Source organism: Lutra lutra, chromosome 12 (assembly GCF_902655055.1).
Source record: "Lutra lutra chromosome 12, mLutLut1.2, whole genome shotgun sequence".
Taxonomy (NCBI): Eukaryota; Metazoa; Chordata; class Mammalia; order Carnivora; family Mustelidae; genus Lutra; species Lutra lutra.
Window position 1 is genome coordinate 61954994 of NC_062289.1, and position 22659 is coordinate 61977652.

A 22659-nucleotide genomic window follows, 5' to 3' on the forward strand; every position below is an offset into this window, starting at 1 on the left:
GTGTCTGTGTTGAAAAATACTGTCTTATTTTATTAAATATTTAAACTTTTAATTAAGGCAGATTGATATAGCTCCCTGATAAGGCAAATCATTAAGAAAACTTTCTACTTGGGTTGCTTGGGTGGTTCAGTCTTAAGCGTCTGCCTTTGGCTCAGGTCATGATGCCAGGGTCCTGGGATCAAGCCCTGTATCGGACTCCCTGCTCTGCGGGAAGCCTGCTTTTCCTTCTCCCACTCCCCTTGACTGTGTTCCTGCTCTCACTGTCTCTCTCTCTGTGTTAAATAAATAAATAAAATCTTGAAAGGAAGGAAGGAAGGGAGAAAGAAAGACAGAAAAAGAAAGAAAGAAGGAAAGAAAACATTCTACACTATTATCAAAGTACGTAGAGGTGCTTCAGATACCTGCAGGGTAAACTTTCTGCTCCTTCAAGAATACTATGTTTACTCCCAGATAATCTGGGCTATTCAGAAACCCTTTAGTAGAAATATCTATATAAATGTTATTGGTCTTCAAATAAAGTAAGAACTACACAAAGGAACACTACTTGTATAAATTTTGCATCCTATAGTCAAACCATGTGCCCTGTACTTTAAGATATCTAGGACTACAACACAGAAGACATTTGATAATAAATGTTATGAGAGAGAGGAGAGAGGTCCAAGCGGAGAAAAGGGCAGGGAGAAAGAGAGAAGCAAGGAGGGAGGGAAAAATGTATTTTAAATGAAACAAGTAACTAATATAATGTGCCAGTCTCTCTCTAATGACACATGTAATCTAAGTGAAATTACCTATTTATCACACCATTAATAACTTACTACCAAGCTCTACTAATACTCACACTCAAAAGCAGCAAATCAAAGGTAGACACAATTTACTCTGAGGACACATAAACCAATTTCCAAACCATTTAAGTTAAAGTCAACCAAAAAGCCATGTAAATTCAAGCATGTTTGGGGTTTTTAATCCAAAAGCACAGGAAATAGAATGTGAGCATCCTTCCCATTTCTTTTGGCCTGCTGACCAAGGAGAAAAAGCTGTGGTTACCAGCAGTTAATGGAGCTTATTCTTCTAATCCTTTTATAGAACATATATCATTATTTTAACTTCTTGTCATGCAATTCCATTTATAAAACCTTAAAGTAAGGTTTAAAATCAGAGAAAGCCTTCTGCTGAAAGAACAGATAGGACAGTAATTGTCTTTCTGTTTCTGTTTTAAGATTTAAGTTTAATTAATTTGGTATCAAATATTAATTCACAATTATTTAAACAGGCTCATTATGCAGCTAAAATTACGCACAAATGAAAATATTTTCATAAAAATATTATAGCTGGCTCTTGAATAACAGGGGTTTGAACTATAACGGGCCACTTATACTATATTTTTTTCAGTTAAATACTATAAATGTATTTGTACTATATATATATATATAAATACTATAAATGTAAATGTACAATACTATAAATGTATTTTCTCTTATGCTTTTCTTAATAACATTTTCTGTGACTTACTTTATTATAGTAATATGGCATATAATACATATGACATAAAAGTATCTGTTAACTATGTTATTGGTAAGGCTTTTGGTCAACAGCAGTTAACAGCAGTTTACTTTTTGGGAAGTCAAAAGTTACACACTAGATTTTCAACTAATCCCCATGTTGTTCAAGAGTCAAGTGTATACACTTCTTCAAGTTCATTTCTGAGTTCCTTTTGAAGTCAACTAATGGATATAAAATGTCAATTAAAAGAGGTTATTACTCATCCAACTGCCACTGACTTTGCATGAGCCAGGGTGAAATCAAAGGTCAGGGGGCTGATTTAGCTAAACACAAAACGGGAATTTTTTCATGTTATACTGCGTTAAAGCAGCAAATTACCACATACTACCTTTGGTAGTTTATTTTAGGCTGCTCAGGAAACATAAAAAATTTTCATATAGTCCTGTTGTGTCAAAAACTATATAATCAGAATGGACTAAGTCCAAGACACTAACTCTGATGTATTCCTTGGCTTGTTCTCAAGATCTTTGGGTTCCCCCACAAAGCAGACTAATTCTAGGTCTGGTTTCCCAGGAGGTTCAAATATTTATAACAACTCTTGAGTCATTCTGAGTAAGTTAAAATCAGACTACTTCACAAATTACTACAGTACAGAACTCTATGTTCATCTAACCAATGGGGGTGGGGGAGGTGGGTTGAAAGTTCAGGGGGTGCAATCATTCCTCTGCCCAGTTTACACTGAGCAGGAACATAGTCCCTGGCTACACAATGCCACACACTGTAGTCACAGGTAAGAGACATATACAGAATAAGGAGACACTCAGCCAGTTCACTGCCCCAAATGGGACACTAAACTAATTTTTAGCATTATGCAGATGTATTACACTGCAGATGCACAATGGCTGGGTAAAGACAAACAAATGAGGGGGGAGGGAAGTGGTTCTGCAACACGCTGACTTTACGGCCTTGGGCAAGTTACCTCTCTATACTTTAGTTCTCTTTCTAGAATTTGTTTTTAAGTTTGTTATGAGGATTAAATTAATGTCTATAACAGTATTTAGCATATAGTTAGCTCTAAAGTATTTTTTAAAGATGCATGTCAGAATGAAACATAGTATTTATGTACAGTATATAGGAACTCTATTCTTAAGATGTGAGCACATATCTTTTAAAGTTTCCCTTAGTAAAGATTACATTTTTCTGCTACGTTATGATTTTTATAAACTAGCTTTGTCAAGATTAAAGTATCAACAAAAGTTCATTTAACTTTATATAATGCTTTAAACCTATGCTGCTTAAAACACAGCTAATCTAGCAAGGGAACAGGACTGTTCTAGTTATTCATTTAACCTTCTTTCTGGCTGAAGGGAAAGGGCCTCACTGCTTCATAATTAGTGATGGTTAATAGAAAACTGGAACGTGATGAAATTTGGAAAGCTAAAAATTTACAACAATGAAAATGCCTCAATTAAAATACTTAAAAATTCAAATCCTTTATGTTATAGTACTTTTAAGTGCTTGGTAGTTTTCTTCATATATAAAAGTATGACCCAGAAAATTATTTAAATAATGGCAGCAGGAAAAACTTGTAAAATGAAGGTAAAACCTCTCCCAACCTGTGGACCAGAACTGCCTCTTTGATAAGCAAGTACGCCCAGGTATAGGTCAGTCTTAAGAGTTTATAAATGACCAGACAGAGCTGTGAGCACTCCCAGAGAGGGAGAAAGAGGAGTAATGCACTGTTTAAATAACATGCCCTTCTCAAAATGAAAGGACAAAATACAGATCAGCAGTAGACAGGGGCCTGAAGGAGGACCACCAGGAGGCATTGGCGGAGCTTGGGGAGTGACAGAACTCGATTGCAGAGATCGTTAACACGAATATCTGTGAAAACTCGAAGAACTGTAACTGAAAAAGGTAAATTTTACTATAAATTACACCTTCAAAAAATTCAAAAGATATAGAAAAAAATTAAATTGTCTACTAAAGTAAAACATTTAAAAAAATTCACAATGTCTTTAAAACAAATTAAATGAAGGACTTCCCTTAATGAGTTCAAATGCTGGAATATACTAGTATAATTGAGTACATTAAAAAAATTTTTCAAACAGGAGCACCTGGGTAGTTCAGTCCATTGAGCATGGATGGGACTCTTGGTTTTAGCTCAGGTTGTGATCTCGTGGGTCAGGATTTTGAGCCCTGCAAGGGACTCTGTGTTTACCATGGGGTCTGCTTGGGGAGTCTTTCCCTCTGCCCCTCCTCCCCACTAGTGCATGAGCGTGCGAGCACCGGCTCTTTCTCTCTAAAAATAAATTTTTTTAAAAAAATTTTTTCCAGTGAGAAATGAGGTTTAATACTTGATCTTTTAGAAACATTAAGCCATCTTGAGGTATAAGATCACATAAGAGTTGACTGATTGCCTGTGTATGGCCTCCTTGCTTTCTCTAAACTCATAAATTTGTTTGTTTTTCCTGAATACAAGAAAAGTCTTAAAAAGAGAATTAAAAGTAAAACCAGAAAATAATTCCTAATATGATTTCTATGTACTACAAAAACTATTAAAATACACAGCTGAGCCATTAAAGTTATATGTCTCAATGAGGGTCCTAAAGGCCCAGAAAGAGATTTGCTTTCCATAGCAGTCACCCTGAGGCTCCTAGTGGTCCATGAGCCTTGCTTAAGAAAATGACTTTATCCATCCCAGGAAAGTATATACCTCCCAACTAAGAATAATAAACTATATTCATTTAGCCGAGCTTTATGCTAAACTCTTTGCAATCACAACAACCCACCTTGCAGATGAGGAATCCTGAGGCCGAGAAGTGAGGGAGAAGGGTGGAACCAGGATCTGGCCAAAGCACAAACACCCACCATACCAGCCCCCAGGGTGCAGGCCAGCACCACAATGCGGAGCAAGCAACATGCTCCTCCACTTTTCCAGGGGCCCTTCACAGTTCTACTCATCTACAGCTTGTGAGCAGCCCTTCTCTTGGTCTCCATTTAATGCCAGAGCTTGATGAGCATCTCCTTTCTCAACAGAAGAACAATGGAAGGGCAAAAGAGGCTCTAGCAATCACCTTTCTGATTCAGGATTACTTCACTCTCAGAAATGACCCTGTGATTTTACGGACAGAAAAGACTGGCTTAAATCCTTATTATCAAAGATTCCCTCAACTTCCCATTGTTTTCCTCAGGACTGCGGGTTTACTGTGCTCAGCCCTCAATTCTGTTTCTCAGGCAGAAATACCCATGCTAACCACACCCCAGCCCAACAGCTCTCAGGCTGTGGTTTGAGGACCCTTCGACACTCTAAAAATTACTGAGGAGTCCAAGGAGCTTGTATGTATGTGAACCATAATCTATCAACATCTCCTGTATTAGAAATTAAAACTGAGGGTTAAAACCTCTGCCTTCAGCTCAGGTCATGATCCCAGGGTCCTGAGATCAAGCCCCGCATTGGGCTTTCTGCTCAGCGGGGAGCCTGCTTCCCCCCCTCTCTCTGCCTGCCTCTCTGCCTACTTGTGATCTCTGTCTGTAAAATAAATAAATAAAATCTTAAAAAAAAAAACTGAGAAATTTTTTAATCAAATCAGTTTAATTAAATCATTTAAAATATTAAACATGTTAATATAAGTAACATTTTTATGGGAAAGAAACCTCTGTTTGCAAAAATAAAAAATAATGAGAAGAGTGATACTGTTTTACATTTTTGTAAAACTCCTGAAGGTCATGCTTAATAAAAGCCGGCGAGATCTTATATCTACTTCTGAGGTCTGGCATGACATTCATAGGTACACAGTCATGTAGCCAAGGAAAACACCACTCAAGAGAATGAAAGTAGAAGGGCAGATAATGTCTTAGTATTACTTCAAAAACTGTCTGACCTTGAAAGGGTGTCAGGAACCCCCTAGAGCCCTCCTACCACATTTGGAGAACCACTGCTCTAGACAAGCGTGGGGTACTCCCATGTCTGACTTCAGCAGATCCCCACAATCTAACTTGAACTCCAACCTCACTCTCTTTTGCTTCCTTACCACTGCCATGCCCCACTCCCCAAATGTACCATCTTCCCTAAAAAACAAAACTTTCTACATAAACTGTCTCCTCTTTCTCTTAGGTCACCAAACTTCTTGAAAAAGTAGTTCCCACGACCTCTACTGCCCCTAGTTTTTATCATTTTAATTAACAAAGTAATACAGAGATGTTCTCATTAAAAAAAAAATAATAAGATAAATCACCATCCACAATTCCAGTCTCTAACCACTGTTACTCCTAGAAAATACTCCAAGCTGTTAACTAAATAATCAGATTGAATTTTTAATTTTCTTGTGATTTTTTCCCTCATCAAATAGTTATTTTTAAAAATCCTGAAAGGAAGTTCTGTTTAGATTCCAATTCTTTTGGTTACACAAGGTCTGGTTAAAAAATAAGGGCTACCAACTAGGATTTTAGGAAGATAAAATGAGTGACATTCTTATACAAAGTGAGTACTAAACAAAATACTACAACCATGCTGATTTTATGGTAATACAACATAAGACAGAATAATGAAACTTAGTCATCCTGATATATACATATATTTTATATATATATATATATATATATATAAAAAACATGTAACAGTGTCTTCAGGATTTGAACATTTTCACATATATTTGCTCTTTAAAGTTTCACAACCCTGAGGTCAATAGGAATTAGGATTAACATTTTATAGATAAGAAAGCCAAAGTTCTAGGAGAAAAAAATTACTGCTCAAAATTACATAGCTAGAAAAATGCACACCAGAAACCATAGAAAGAAGTTATATTTTCTGACTCAAATCAAATCCCACTCCTTTATATTACATTAAACAGTACATCAAAAATTCTCACAATATAGAAATTTTAAGTTCTACTTTAAAAAAATTAAATTCTTGCCTATTTTTAGAGCTCATCTGGAAAAAATGATCTTTACTTCCAAAGTTGAAAATGCAAAAATGAACTGTATAATTTCTGAATGCAAAAAAGAGCAAATCATTTTTGCTTCTTTATTATACAATATCCTTTAGGAAGCTTACATTTTATTTAGAATAACAGTTGAAATTTGCTAAAATCTACATCAACATGTAGACATACTATTCTATTAGAAAAATAACTTCTTAAATCCTTTATTTAGGCATTGCTATTAACAAAGACCCAAGACTCCTAATGTAAAGATGATGCAACAGCTGCCGAAGAGAACACCAGACATACACACTTCATGGATGCTACCCTCATACTTCAGTGCTACCCTTGAAATTCCTGCAAGTAACACAAGGAATCATATGGAAATTCCCTAAAGTTCACAATCAAAATTTGGAACTAAATTATGAAAAAGTACTAAACGTGTTTATACAAATAACAAACTATTTGATTCATTTTTTAAAAGATTTTATTTATTTATTTGAGAGAGAGAGAGAGAGCATGAAAAGACAGAGGTCACCAGGAGAAGCAGACTCCCTGCCAAGCAGGGAGCCCAATGTGGGACTCGATCCCGGGACTCCAGGATCACGACCTGAGCCGAAGGCAGTCGATCCAACCAACTGAGCCACCCAGGCGTCCCTATTTGATTCATTATTAATCTTACTGAAATATTGTTTCCAATCCCCTATTTTTTTCCTACACCAAGGCAGCTCCAAAGGAGCTCAACATACTTAAAGGATTTATTTATTATGACAGATGAGATTATGAGAAAAACTGAACTTAAGCCATTCTTATTAAGGGCTCTAAATCTTAGTATCTCAATTTCACACATATAACATGGGAAAGTTTTAAAACCATGATTAAGCTAAACTTTTTAACACACACTGGCATTTCAAAAATATGGGCGAGAGGGGCGCCCAGCTGGCTCAGTCAGTGGGACATGCAACTCCTGATCTCAGGGTTGTGAGTCTGAGCCCCACAGTGGGTGCAGAGATTACTTAAAAATAAAATCTTCGAAAAGTATTTATGTGGGCAAAATAACTTTTTTTCCTTCACATTTTACTCTTTTTAAATGTAAAAGATAGGAGCGCCTGGGTGGCTCAGTGGGTTAGGCCTCTGCCTTCGGCTTGGGTCATGATCCCAGGATCCTGGGATCGAGCCCGGCATCAGGCTCTCTGCTCAGTGGGGAGCCTGCTTCCCCCCGCCTGCCTCTCTGTCTACTTGTGATCTCTTTCTCTGTTAAATAAATAAATAAAATCTTAAAAAATAAATAAATAAAAAATAAATGTAAAAGGTATATACCTATCTCAACACATTCTTGTCAGAAGACCAAAAACCCATGAGATACAGTTCAATACTTAAGTTAATCTAAAGAAACTGCAAAGCTACTTTACTAATAAATATTTGAGTATTTCTCTTACCTCTGTTTCAGTACAATGTGAGTATCCCAATTTACCTGTAATAAAAATACAAAAAGTTACTTCCAAAGGATTTTAGCTTTTTTATCATTGATAAAAATATCTGAGCTATCCTGGCATGGTTTCATTATATCTATGCAAATATGCAAATAGAAGGTGCTAGAATGACCAATATTCTAGAAGGTCCTACCTAGAGATTTGTTTTAAATAAGCCCATAAGAAAATACTAAGTAGGAAGATGGGAAGAATATACTCAATTATAATAAGACCTAAAACACACACACATATTTAATATGCATATATATAAGTTAATGAAAGTAATAAAAATATTTTTATTGGAGTCTTGCTTTCTTTTTAAGATATCTTAAAATACTTTAACAGCATTTACAAAGTACCTTTCAAAATACTCTAAAATACCTTCAAAAAATCTTCAAAAGACTCTTAAACTTTTCTCCAAATGTAGCTTCCAGTTTAAAGGTACAGTGATCATTTCAATGAAAGCATAAATGTCTCAAACTAATATTTTCTTTAATATACGATGGTTGTTTTTCTTTAATATATGATTAGACAAAACCACATAATTAATTTAGTAATTTTCCAACAGAGGATCACCTAAAGAACAGCAATAATTGAACAATATTTGGCTGTACCAACATCAAAATATTTCCTCTTCATCACTGACACATAATAGCAAAAGAAACGTGTACAATTATACATTTCTGCCAATTCTGATGAATAAAACATACTTTTTAAATTAAAAAACAGCTATTTTGAAGATCATTTATTAAGCAGTTTTAACAAAAAGAACAGGTTACATATTTATATTGGGTACTAAACAACTTAATTTCCCCAGTCCACACTTGTTAAAAATCACTGTCCTCACTTCAAACACACATTAACCTCTACCTCCTTTCTTCCAACAACACTCTCCTTCCTCCTAACTGCTCTCTCCAGCCTCTGACTCCCACACCTAGTCCTAGCCCACTGTGCTTGTTCCAGCAGTCTGTGTTTTCTTTAATGCTTAATGAGAATCTATTCACCTTAGAGTTTATAATGATACCACAAAAAAAAAAACCCACAATGTTTTTTTATGTGCCTCCAGACTCTTAAAATGAAAAAAATTGAAATCCACAATTTCTGATGACCTAATGGTCCTAATGTGGAATACTGGCTGAAACTGAGACCAGAAAACAAAGGACGATGGGTTCTATGGATTAAAAATTATATATGAGCAATAAATAATTAAAGATTATATGAACACAGAGATAAAATGGTTTAATATACAAAGGTTTTACATACTATGGTTTGATAAATACGTAACATACATATTTATGTATTGTTGAATGAAACTATGTATTATAGTTATATATCATCTATTTTTATTTATATATATATGACTGCTCAGAACACTAGCGCTTTTGGTAAATTAATTATCCTACAACTCCTATAGAGGGGGTGATAAGCTTTACCTAGGGAAGTACTGTGAACAGCAGCAGTTCAAAGGGCACAGACTACCTCTCAACAAGCATTGAGAGTGTCAACTCTGGAAGGGGAGGGGAGGGAGAGGAAGGAGGAGGCAGGGAGGGAGGGAAAAATACGGTGTTAAGACAACAATAACAGAGAGTAACCTCTTTGATAGTACATAGATGTCCATCTTAGTATAATAATTCTTAAGGTAAAGAGAACTGCAAAGAGAGTGGTGGGTTTGTTGTTGGTGGTAAAGTTGGTAAAAAAAAATATTGAAACTGTTTTGTACATACTGTAGCGCTAAGCAAACAAATGCGCTGATGTTGCCGGGAATCATGAACTGAGGGAGAAAGACCCTGCGTACCTCAGGGCACTGGCTAACTCCATGGATGGGAAGGTGGAGGTGAGGCATTTCAGGGAGTGTGCTCTGTAAGGCCTAACCCTGAACAGCTGAAGTTATGAGTGGGTCTACCAAGATAAGAAATTACAGGATAAGCTGGAACATCTTTCTGCACCAGAAAGTAATGAAGTACTCAAAAGTGATGTCAAAATGGCACAAGTCTTAGGAAATAAGGTTTTTTCAATGACCTCTATGATAAAGCTGAAAATGCTTTCCTATAAAGAATACCAAAAATTTTTGTGTGCGTGTACCACTGCTTCCGGTTATTCAATTTGATCTGGTGACTAATCACGCAACTCTGGAAATGTGGTTCACTATGAAGTGCCTGACCGCCTACCCTACTCTGCCATCCAAATCCCTGCCCAGACTCTGACCCAGGAATCAGAAAATCCCAATTACACGAAAGCAGAGCTTAAAGGAACCTTGGAAACCATCCTGCCCAATCCATTCATTTATAGATGAGTAATCTGAGCCTGACAAGTCATATGACTTCACAAAATGACAGAGCTGAGTAGACTCCAAGGCTCCTGACCCTTGTCATGAGCATTGCTGTGATTGTTACCCTGTCCTCCATTCCCACTTGCAGGAACCAGTGGGGTTAGGGAAGGGGACTACAGAGGTGCTATCACAGCGACCTACCCATTAGAATCCTGCTTGTGGAGAAATGGGGAACTGTACTCCTTGATTTAGCGGTTGGAAACTGCCAATATAGCAACCGAGAAATTTTCATTTGACAAGTTTTGAGTCCTTCCTCATAGGTTAATCACCTTTCCAGAAACAAATCTAAGGAATCCCTCCAAAACCTAGAATCCTATGACTTCACTTTCTACAAGCTGAGTAAACTAAGCCGATGGTAGGCCGAACCAAGGTTTAAGGTTATTAAATGCAGTGAATCAGTTCTTTAAATAAGGCTAACAATTTTACTGATTTATTGTTATTTTAAAGGCTAGATTAACTCTCTGACAATGTAAAATAAAAGGAAATATTTGGGATGACACTTAAACATTGAGTTTCAAAATATTCCAGTCTTATTAACACACTTATACACTAGGACAAAGGATGATTTGCACAGCAAACCAAGACTTCAGCTTGGCGTTTCCCAAACAGAACGGGCATTTTAGTAATGCCGGAAGAATCAAGGCTGTGTTTTTTAGGCCCTTCTTTTTAACTCATTCTGAAATATTCTATCTGCTCTTAAGATTTGCTAGACAAGTTCCCTCATGTCCTAGGAAATACAAATACCAGTCTTCCTATAAAATGATATAAAATGGCTTTAAGTGATGCCAGGTGCCTCAGTCAGTGCCTTTGGCTCAGGTCATGATCCTGGGGTCCTAGGATCAAGTCCCGCATCATGTTCCTTGCTCAGCGGGAAGCCTGCCACTCCCTCTGCTTGTGCTCTCTCTGTCTCTGACAAATAAAATCTTAAAAAATAAAAAAAATAAAATGGCTTTAAGAAATGAACAATTCCTAATGTAAAATGTCATTTAAAAAAAAAAAGCCACTTCAACTAAGATAACAAAGACATTTTAAATCCTCAACATTGATAATCAGACACTTTCATTCCAAAGTCTGCTCAGTGTTACCAGAGAGAGCATTTCAGTGAACACATCTTGGTAGACCCACTCATAACCTTAGCTGTTCAGGGTTAGGCCTCACACAGCACACTCTCTGAAATGGCCTCACTTCAGTAGAATCACACAATCTGATGACCCACACAACTATGGTGGAAATTAAGGCAGTTTCAGAAAAAATTTAAGGTGCTCGTGTAGATTAATTATACCTTTAAATTAAGGAGGTAGAGGGGCACCTGGGTGGCTCAGTGGATTAAAGCCTCTGCCTTCCGCTCAGATCATGATCCCAGGGTCCTGGGATGGAGCCCCACATCAGGCTCTCTGCTCATCGGGGAGTCTGCTTCCCTCCCTCTCTCTCTGCCTACTTGTGATCTCTGTCAAACAAATAAATAAAATCTTTTTTGAAAAAATTAAGGCGATAGAAACCTCAGCATATGGCTGACTTGTCTATCACAGAGTCACATTATCAATGTGATTCAAATTAGCTGAACAAGCAGAAGGCAAAGATGCCTGCCAGAAAGACACAGAACCCCTATAATCTTTACAATAAATAAACAGCTCTCAGAATTACTCTCCAAATTTTTCCCATGTAAGCAAACTGCAGGCAATGATTGGGTCTATCTGATCCTATGAAGGTATGTTATTTTTTCATAAGCTGAACATTCAATAGACACACCCTGTCCCCCAGCCAGCTTGCCTCTGCCCCTCTCATTCACTCAATAAATATTTGCTGAACACCTACTGAATACTAAAATACTGATGATAAAGAGTGGCAAATGAGCTACACAAACGAGTAAGTCCTTGCTCCCTAGGACTTACATCTTAGTGAACACAGACCCAAAGAAACAAACAAAATTAACTACAACTGGTAATAAATGTTACTAAGGACAGAAAAGGGAGAGAAAATAACAGAAATGTTCCAATTTAGAATAGTCAGACATGACTCCTACAGAAGATATTTAGATAGAGACCATGAAGTTAGGTAGCAGGCAACTACAGGGCTGAGGGAAGAACCTGTTCCAGAACCAGGAGGCAGACTGTGGTAAGGCTCTGGAAGTGTTTCGTAGGTGGGTAGCATAAAACGCATTTGGAAACACAGGCAGGGGCAGATCACAGAGGCCTTTTAGGACAGCGTAAGGAGTTTAGATCTGATGTCCAATACAACGGGAAGCCACTGGACATTAATATTTAGCAAGAGCATGAGCTGATTTGAGGTGGGTTTCCAGGTTGGTCCTGCTCTGTGGAGAGGGTCAAGGTGAAACCATGGAAGGTGGACTGCCTCATTGTCCTGGATAGCAACGGAGGGAGGGGGGAAGCAAACATGGACAGCAGCCAGCCCAGGTGGTGGCAGTGACCAGAAAGAAAAGTAGAGAATTAAGATATAATTTAGCAGCAGAATTAGCAGAACTTGCTAATGGACTGGACTGGGGGTGGAGCAGGGTGAGAAGGAAAGAATGATACCCTGAACAAGTGCCATATTTTCAGGAACAGTGTTCTTAAAGACTTGATCAAAACAGATCAACATCAAGGGTTAAGTTTAAGAACTCTAATACTCTGGGGGCACCCAGCTGGCTCAGTTGGAAGAGCATGTAACTCTCAATCTCAGGGTCACAAATTTGAGCCCCACATTGGAAATAGAGATTACTTAAATAAATAAATAAAAATAAAAATTTTTTTTAAAGAGCTCTAATACCCTATAAGAGACAAGTGTGTATTAGGTACACTTTTGGGGCAGCTTTTATATGCATATTAGGGAAAAAGAGTACAGTTTTAAATAAGCCAAAATTTAGCAATAAAACAATCCCTACAGCCTTATCACACCTGGGTTTCTTAAACATTGTGGCCACTGAGGGCTCAGAATCCATGACCAGTTTTCAGTGTCAAAAGTTAGGACACTAAAACTGTGCAATCATTAGCTTACACCCACCTCCCCCAACATAATCATTTTTGCCATGTTACATTTTTAATGAAAAAAAAAAAAAAGTTAATACATTTGACATAACAACCATATAAAGGACACTTTTACTTTGGTTGTTGAATGATCAAATCATTATCCTCTATGCCATAGCATTTCACCAGTAAAGCTCCTCAAAGATTAACAGGAATTTAGGATTTAGACATGGGAGAAAATTGGTATACTTGCTAACCAAACAAAGATTGTGTGTTCATTAAGTTCCTTTTCTTGGCCTGTCAGGAAGAATGAAATAAAATTTAATGTTCCACTGCCACAAGAGCCCTGTGCTAATGTATTTTCTTCTTCACAACGGTTGATGTTTAACCAAGAGTTTAAGTAAGCTTTCCCTTAGATGCCCTGGCAAGGCAGTGAAGCAGAAGAGCAAGTCTTTAGACTTGTGCAGTCCCAGGTTCGAATCTCAGTGCCATACTGAACTAATTGTGTGATGTGATCTTTAAGTAAAATACTTCCCAGAGTTTTCCACTTTCTCAACTACAAAAAAAAAGGGAATAGTATCTACCTCATGAGGCTTATGTGAAAATTAGATGAAACACAAAATGTTTTGAGGGGCTCTGCCTGATGCCTCCTGCAGGGAGGGGCTCAGCAAATGGCAGCTAAGTTTACTGCTCTTAACCCTGTGGAAAGACGAGAGATAGAGATAAACTAAAATTGAGTGCTAAGGAAAACAGGGATAGCAAAATATCTTCACTAGGATTACAACCATGTAAAAGAGGTATTGATCTTGAAATGAAAAAGTAGCCAAGTCCTATGAAAAGTCATAAAATTTCACTCATTTTTACACTTAAGATCTTTAAAAGCCGCTAACTTTTACGTTGTACCTCTCTGCAGAGGTTCCTCACATAAACCTTGCCCCCAACTCCTTAGTGACAGGCATCAAACAGCTGGAGCTCAACAATGGCTCAGGCTGGGTGGTGGGAAGTGACGTTTCATCAGTTATTACTCAAAACTGAAAATAAGAAAGCCTGAAATGGCAATCTCTATAATCAACTCACAAATAAAAAGACTGTAAAGTCTGCAGAATTTGTGAATATACTACTTTACATGGCAAAGTGATTTTGCAGCTGTGATTAAGATAAGGCTCTAGATAGAGATGGGAGATTATGCTGGATTATCCAGGCGGAACCAATGTAACCACAAGCAGCTTTATGAGAGACGGGAGAGTCCAAAAAGGAGCCGTGATGATGAAAACAAAGACTGGAGCCATGTGAATGCAAAAAGGGGGACACAAGGCAAGGAATGTGGAAAGTCTCTAGAAGCTGAAAGAGGAAAGGACCAGATTCTCCCCTGCAGCATCCAGAAGGAAGAAGCCCTGCAAATACCTTGTTTTTAGCCCACAAGATCCGTTTTCAGGTCTATACCTGCCTGTGCTCTTTCTCTCTCTCTGTCAAATAAATAAATGAAATCTTTATAAATAAACAAAGTTTTAAAAAGAAGAGTAATCACCAGAACTTTAAGGTAATAATTTTGTGTTGTTTTAAAGCCGCGACATTAACGGTGACTTGTTATAGGATATGAATACACAGACCATGAAAAGGTCAAAGCAATATGACAAGCTCTCACCATCCCAAAGACAAACCCCAGGCTACCCTGTATACAGTCTAATCCCATGCAGAATGTCCCAGAGTAAGAACTTGCTCACTGGTACAAGGGCAATAGAGCACAGCAGTTAGGAGCAAGAGTTCCAGGCCAGACTCTGGGACTTGAATCCCAGGTAGGCTGCTGGCTAAATGGCCTCTACACATTAGTCTCCCATTTGTAAGGCAGAGGCTAAAAAGAGTACCTATCGTGGGGCACCTGGATAGCTCAGCCTGTTAAGCATCTGCCTTAGGTTCAGGTTATGATACCAGGGTCCTGGGATGGAGCCCAGAGTTGTTGGACTCTCTGATCAGTGGGAAGCCTGCTTCACCCTTTCCTTCTGCCCCTCCCCCTCTCCTGCTCTCTCTCTCTCTCTTGCACACTGTCTCTCTCAAATAAATAAATAATCTTTATGGAGTGCCCAGGTGGCTCAGTCGGGGAAGCATCTGCCTTTGGCTCAGGTCAGGATCCCAGGGTCCTGTGACTGAGTCCTCCATGGGGCTTTCTTCTCGGGAGGAGCCTGCTTCTTCCTCTCCCTCTGCCTGTTGCTATACCTGCCTGTGCTATCTCTCTCTCTCTCTCTCTCTCTGTCAATAAATAATGAAATCTTTATAAATAAAGTTTTAAAAAGAAGAGTACCTATCTCATAGAATTGTTGTGATGATCAAAAGTAATATTCCAAGAAAACTGCTCAGCTCACTGCCTGTCAAAGAGTAAGCACTTAAAATTAGCTCTATTGGGCACCTGGGTGGCTCAGTGGGTTAAGCTTCTGCCTTCGGCTCAGGTCATGATCCCAGGGTCCTGGGATCGAGCCCCATATCGGGCTCTCTGCTCCGCAGAGAGCCTGCTTCCTCCTCTCTCTCTCTGCCTGCCTCTCTGCCTACTTGTGATCTCTGTCTGTCAAATAAATAAATAAATCTTAAAAAAAATAATAATAAAATAAATAGCTCTATTACCATTAAGTCTTTGAGCCTTCTCTCCTAGGAGAAAATAAGCCAAAAGACCCTTGTCTTCCAAACCCAAAAAGCTGTAAGTGAACAGATCACTTGGCTCCTTCTATACCTAGCATAATTGAAGAAACCCGCACCCATGCCTTGGCCTGTAGGTGCAAAGCCGGCCACCCAATCTCTGTAAGTTCTAGGGGTCTCCTGTGTCTGCACGCAGTGTCAACCTGAAGAGCACGCAGCTGACCTTCCATAAATTTGTTAAACTTTTCTGAAGCTAGGAGACTCACAGGGAGGCATTTCTGTCCCCACCCTTCCCTGTTCTCCCCTCACCCTCTCACCTGTCTCCCTGGGGGAGTTCAGTGGTCTCCTCTGACTGCCAGTGAAGGCCTTTGAGGGCATTGGCTTACCTCCCAAGTGCTCCCTCTCAAACTGACAGCCCTCTAAGAATGATTCTGGTTATTATAATTTTTCAGCTCCCTACCCTGAACATCTCTGGTTGAAAACGTCATTTCTATTTTTACAAGACACCAACCTTAAGGGAAATGCTAAGAGCAGTGGAATTATTCCAAATATCTCTGCCAGAAATATGTCAAAGACAAAGGCATACATCCAAACTACCCTGAACATTTCTAGAAGCAACATGCCATTCAAATCAACCCCCACAATGTTCTTTTAAACTCTAAGAAAATTGTTAATGAAACATCTCATTAATACTTATAATTAATCAATACTTGCTCTATATAGGTCAAACATATTGTAATGCTGGTGTAAAATCTTCAATTTTACAGCTGAGGAGGCTCAAGCTCTACAAAAGAAATGACTCATTGAAGGCCAGAGAACTGTGACCAGTTACCCAGGCTGCTGACCCACCCAGCTGTCCTACATTCTCCCCTACCTCAGTAAGGGAGAGACTAGGAAGCAATGGATGCCAAAGAGTGAAGCACAGGGCCAGCTCTAGTGGGGAAAGTTTGGGAATATTAAAACTTTCTTTTTTAAAATTTTCATTTATTTTTTTGAGAGAGAGCCAGAGAAAGAGCATGAGCCATGCGTGGGGGGTTGGGGGGTATAGGGAGACAGAGGGAGAGGGAGAAGCAGGCTCCCTGCTGAGCAGGGATTCCCAAGGTAGGACTCAATCCTAGGACCCTGGGATTGTGACACAAGTGGAAGGCCGACACTTAACTAACGCCTAGGTGTCCCTAAAACCAAACTTTCTAAGTACCATTTTGGTTTACTTACCCACTGCTCATGACTAATAAATGTGGGTAAAGGAAAAAAAATATGTGCCCCTTAACAGGACAAAGAATCCCTGACTAATCAATACGAATAATATATTTGATCACATTTTGTAGGATCTGGACCATAATCTTATTATTTTAAAGAAGTGTAGAGGCATAAAGACATCACATTTTTTGGAAGAGCTGGTGAAAAGTGGATTAAATTCTTTGTGGGGTTGGGGAATGCAGAGTGAGAGGGAGAGAATCCCAAGGAGGCTCCAAGGCCAGCAGCACAGAGCTAGATGTGGGGGGTCAATCTCCAAGAGATCATGACCTGAGCCAAAATCAAGACTCAGATTCAACCAATTGAGCCATGCAGGTGCCCCCCAAAACATGGCTTATTATTGCCCATCACTTTCCTAGGGACTAGAATCTAGCCCTTGGACGTCATATCAGTAGCTAAAACCAACTACCAGACTTCTCAGGCAGAAGACCACTAACTGGCTCTTATCTGCAGCTACTGTCTGCCCTTTCTGGCTCTGCTTGCTCATCAGATGATGAGTGGATTTGTTGGGGCCTGGCTGCTGCACCAAACACCCCTGATTTCCATCCCACCATGAGGATAGGCCTAACCACCATGATGGCCACCCCTAATCTAGGAGTAAGTATGGCCCAGACCCCAAACCCTCCCAAACTATTCCATGGTACTAGAGTGGCCAATTCATAACTGATCTTGCTGTGAAAGGAACGTTTTAAAAATATGTTTTCTAGGGGTGCCAGGCTGGGTCCATCAGAGAAGCATATGACTCTTGATCTTGGGGGTGGGTGTAGAGATTACTTACATAAATAAAACTTTAAAAAATATGTTTTCTTAATTATTAGTGTTATTTTTCTTTTTCTACTCAGCAACCTTAATTAGCTAAACTTTATATCATCTCACAGAACAAATATCATTAAATATCAAGTACCTTCCAGTAAAAAATAATTTTAGCATAACTTTTCAATAAAACTCAAGTATTATCTTTGTCTATTTTATGTAATTTGGCAACACTTAAAACTTGTAGAGGAAAAAGGTTTCATCTCTTGTGCCAGTTGACACTAAATGGTAGTGACAGTCTAGACTGCTATCCTCAAAAGAGCTGTGAGGGCAAGTATGGGGTGGGAGGTACCCGTGACCATTTAGCAATGTTTGCCATGGGAATAGAAGGGAGTGACAATGCAGAAGCCACATTCCTGACACTCCTGTGTTAGAGAACAGGATAATGGAAGTTGTGGTTCTTTTTATAAACAGTGTAGATTTGGATTAAAATTTTTCCTGAGTGATATTAATTCAAACATTCATTGCTTAAATTTCATGAGACCTCAAAAATACACTGAGAACACAGCACTCTATCACTTTATTCAAGAATAAGGAGAACGTGGAGGAGAACTTCCCCATCCAAATCATAAAAAGAGGTCTAGTAGCAAGAGCCAATCCCAAACATTTTTGTATTTCCTATCAAATAGAGAATTCTGGTTTTCATGCATTTCATAGGCTCCACTGTTATTCTCCCTAGAATCTCCTCTCTCCCTCTGGCGTCTGACCATGAATGAGACCATCCTAGCCAACAGAAACCCTGCCAGAGAGGCATCTAAGGTACTTCTCTCTAAACACAAGTGCCTTACGTCATAGCACCATAACTGCCACCCATATTCACTTACCCAAATATGTTACAATAACAAGCGTCAGAGCTGAGAATTAAAACCACACCTTCTGCTGCCTACTCTTACATCTTGTATCCGTGTTACCATGTGACATTCAACAGTTGATCTGCAACCTTCTGAAAGAGCAAAGGAACTTGGTAGGAATAAATATGACTCCACTGGAAAAATATCTTTTCCAGGCCAATTTAATTTCTAACAAGTGTAAGTCATCATCTTCCCACCCTATGCTGCCTCTCCTGCCTTCCCAGCAGCTACGTACCCAGGTGGGAAGTCTGAGAGCCTTCTAAGATTCTTCCTCTTTCTCAGCCCCACACCAAAAATTAAAGGGCCATGTCCTATACTATTTCCTAGATTATTCTCAATCTGATTCTTTCTCCCCATTTCTGCCCTCGTTCAGACCTCCACCATCTCCTATCTGAAGAGCCAAAATACTCCCAACTGGTTAGGCAACTTCAAGGCTACTAAGATCTAAAGATAGTATGAAATCCCTACTGCTATCTCTGCCCTTGTTTTAACCCAATTCAGTCCACTGTCTACAAAACTCCCATGGTTTTCTTTCCAAAAAGAGTAATCTGCTTACATCATTTTCCGGCTTAAAAGCCTTATATGGCACTCCATTGGCCCATACAGGCTAAAAATACAAACTCAACAGTGTGGCACAAAAATGTCCTTCATAACCTGGTCCCGGTCAACATACCTTTCTGGCCTGCCTCATTCTCCACCACTCCCCCACACATCCTATGCTCCAGGCACAGTGGACGCCCACTGCAAAGAAGACAAACAGGTTCAACTTCACGTGCCAATTCCACAAATAATTGGTAGTGGCTGACTGAAACACAGCTGAGAACTCTGAAGCTGCTGATAAATTTAGCAGCAAAGATGCAATGACCGATTTAACAGTGTCTGCTTTTGGTATGGGGAAGTGGGCGTCAGCACGAATGCCAGTCTACAATCCACATACTACTGTTCTTTGAATAGCTCTTCCACATTTCTGCTTCTGCCTAAGTGTCCTCCGTTTATCCCACTGCTCATCCTTCAAGGCCTCTCCAAAAAACCAGTGTCCTTTGTGAAACCGGACTTCTGTCATAGCAGCAGTCAGGTACCCTCACCCTTGGGCTCACACAGCTTTCTGTACATGCCTCTACTACTTCAGAATTACTGCAACTATACTGTAAATGTTAGTTTATGTACCTGTGATCTGCTTGAAGGCATGGGTGCCCTTTATTTATCTTTGTGTCTTCAAATCTAGTACAGTGCACTTGAAGGCACTCAAGTACTGATGAAATGAAGAAATGAAATGGTGTAATGGGAGATTCCTCTAATATGGTATTATCACTAAAATCCAGGAACCAAGACAAGAACTACAAGACAACCTGTAGTGACTGTTAGTGTGGCATTCTGCCCCTACTCATCACCTATACCTATATACATCTTTATCTCTCAAAAGTACAAGGTATTAAAGGAATATACTAGAGAGAAATTTGGCTTCTAGTTAAGACTAGGCCATGAGGAAAATGGGAAATATGAGGAAAAAAGACAGAGAATTAGTTTTCAGAAACTAAATATGGACCTGCAAATCGCACTATTAGTAGGGATATGGACTTTCCATATAAATGACACCAGTCAAATCCTTATTGAATTTATACCAATATCCCAGATTGGTTTTAATTTTTTAAAGTTTGTGAGGTACACAAAGGAGGTGTGTGGGGCAATAAGTTAAACAGGTGATGGGGACTGAGGAGGGCACTTGTCCTGATAAGCACCAGGTAATGTACGGAACTGCTGAATCTCTATTTGTACACTGGAAACTAATATAACACTGTATGTTAGCTAGAATTAACAAAAACTTTTAAAAAATTAAAATTAAAAATAAAATAAAGTTTGCAAGGTGCAATCATCTTGGAAAACTTTCGGGAGTATCTACTAACACTGAAAATACCCATACACTATGAACTAGCAATTCCACTTTCAGGTATATACTCAAATGCTACATTTGTTCACCAAAAAACATGTTTACTCATGCTCACAACAGCATTATCCATAATTCCCAATAACTGAATACCCAAATCTAAGATCCAAAAAAATCAAACATCCATGGGTAAATTATGGTATATTCATTCATGCAAGGGAATATGGTACTAAACTGTGAATGAACAAACTACAAATATTTGCAACAATAGGGATCAATCTCAGAAAGTTCAGAGTAGAAAGTTAGACACTAGGTAACATACTACTACTTGATTCTATACACCTACATTCAAATATAGACAAAACTTACGGTGTCAGAAGTCATGACCAGTGGTGACGCTTGAGGTGGTTGGTGACTGAAAGGGTTCACAGACAGTTCTGCTGGAATACTAATCACATTCTATTCCTTGATCTGTATTCTAGTTACATGAGTGTGTTCCCATTGTGAAAATTCATCATTTACGTACTTTTCTATGAGTTACATCTTCATTAAAATTTGTTGTTAAAGACAAAAGAGGGGTGCCTGGGTGGCTCAGTGGGTTAGATGTCTAACTCTTGATTTTGCCTCAGGTCATGATCTCAGGGTCATGAGACGGAGCCCCCCATCGGGCTCCGTGCTGGGTATGGAGCCTGCTTAGATTCTCCCTCTACCTCTGTCCCTCCTTCCACCTCTCTCTCCTTCTATAAATTAATTAATTAGGTGCATACCAATTTAAGGTTATAATATCTTCATGGTGATTTTACCCTTTGTCAATGTGGCTAGAGTTGACATGTATATGGTTACACCAGCTTTCCTTTTTTTCAACTGAATAAATTAAGCCACTTTTTGACTGAATTCTGAGTGTATTTAACAGTGGCAGATCTGCACTAAAGTACATATTAAAGAGTTCTTCAGGCAAGAGGAAAATGATCCTAGAAGAAAGTAATGCAGGGGGAAACACAGAACATAGTAAGGGCAAACATGTGGGAAAATCTACATGAATACTAAATTGTACAAAAATATTGTCTTATATGTAAAACCTATGATAAACTAAAATACACATCAACAATCATAAAACAACAGAAGGAGATATATGAAGTTAGAATGTTCTAAGATCTTCGCACTGTCTGGAAAGTACTACAGTAAGTAATTTATATATACTTTAATAAAAATTCAACAATACCTGTTGTAAAGTAACAACGAACAGAATAGTAAGGGAATATACAATAAGCAAACTAATGAAAGGAGAAAATTTTAGCAATTCAAAAAATTCTTAACCAAAAAGAAAGTTAGGGAGAGAAAATGAATACAGACCTGGTGGGACAAATAGAAAGCAGGTAGGAAGATGGTATACTTTAAAACCCGAGTAATTATATTAAATATAAACAGAATAAGGAATCTAATTTAAAATTAAGGATCACTGGGCACCTGGGTGGCTCAGTGGGTTGAACCTCTGCCTTCGGCTCAGGTCATGATCTCACAGTCCTGGGATCAAGCCCCGCATCGGGCTCTCTGCTCAGCAGGGAGCCTGCTCCCCCAACCCCTCCCCACCTACTTGTGATCTCTCTTTCTCTCTCTGTCAAATAAATAAATAAAATCTTTTAAAAAAATGAAAATTAAGGATCATTATATTACATAAACAACAAATCCTAAATATATCCTGCTTGTAAAAGACACACCTTAAATATAAGAATACTAAAAACTTGAAAGTAAAATTATGGGAAGGAATACACCATGCAAAGATTAATCAAACAAAGCTGGTGTTTAAAAAAAAAGAACGCTGGTGTAACCATATACATGTCGACTATAGCCACATTGATAAAAGGGTAAAACCACCATGAAAATATCATAACCTTAATTGGGTATGCACCTGATAATACAGCCTCCATATATAAGTAAAAATGGACAGAATAATGCACAAATCAAAGAAATCACAAAGCAAATCAAAAAGATATTTGAATTCAATGATAATAAAAATGCGATATATCAAAACTTCTACT

At 38.5% G+C, this 22659-nt stretch overlaps 1 protein-coding gene across 4 annotated transcripts in view; it reads right to left on the reverse strand.

Annotated features, from left to right (window-relative positions):
• The window catches only part of SPIRE1 (spire type actin nucleation factor 1), a 183141-nt gene that overhangs the window by 150094 nt on the left and 10388 nt on the right, over nucleotides 1–22659 (reverse strand). For all 4 annotated transcript variants that reach the window (XM_047697137.1, XM_047697136.1, XM_047697138.1 and 1 more), the window contains exon 2: nucleotides 7862–7896. In XM_047697137.1, coding sequence (XP_047553093.1) covers nucleotides 7862–7896 — 35 coding nt within the window. The remainder of the gene's footprint in view (nucleotides 1–7861; nucleotides 7897–22659) is intronic.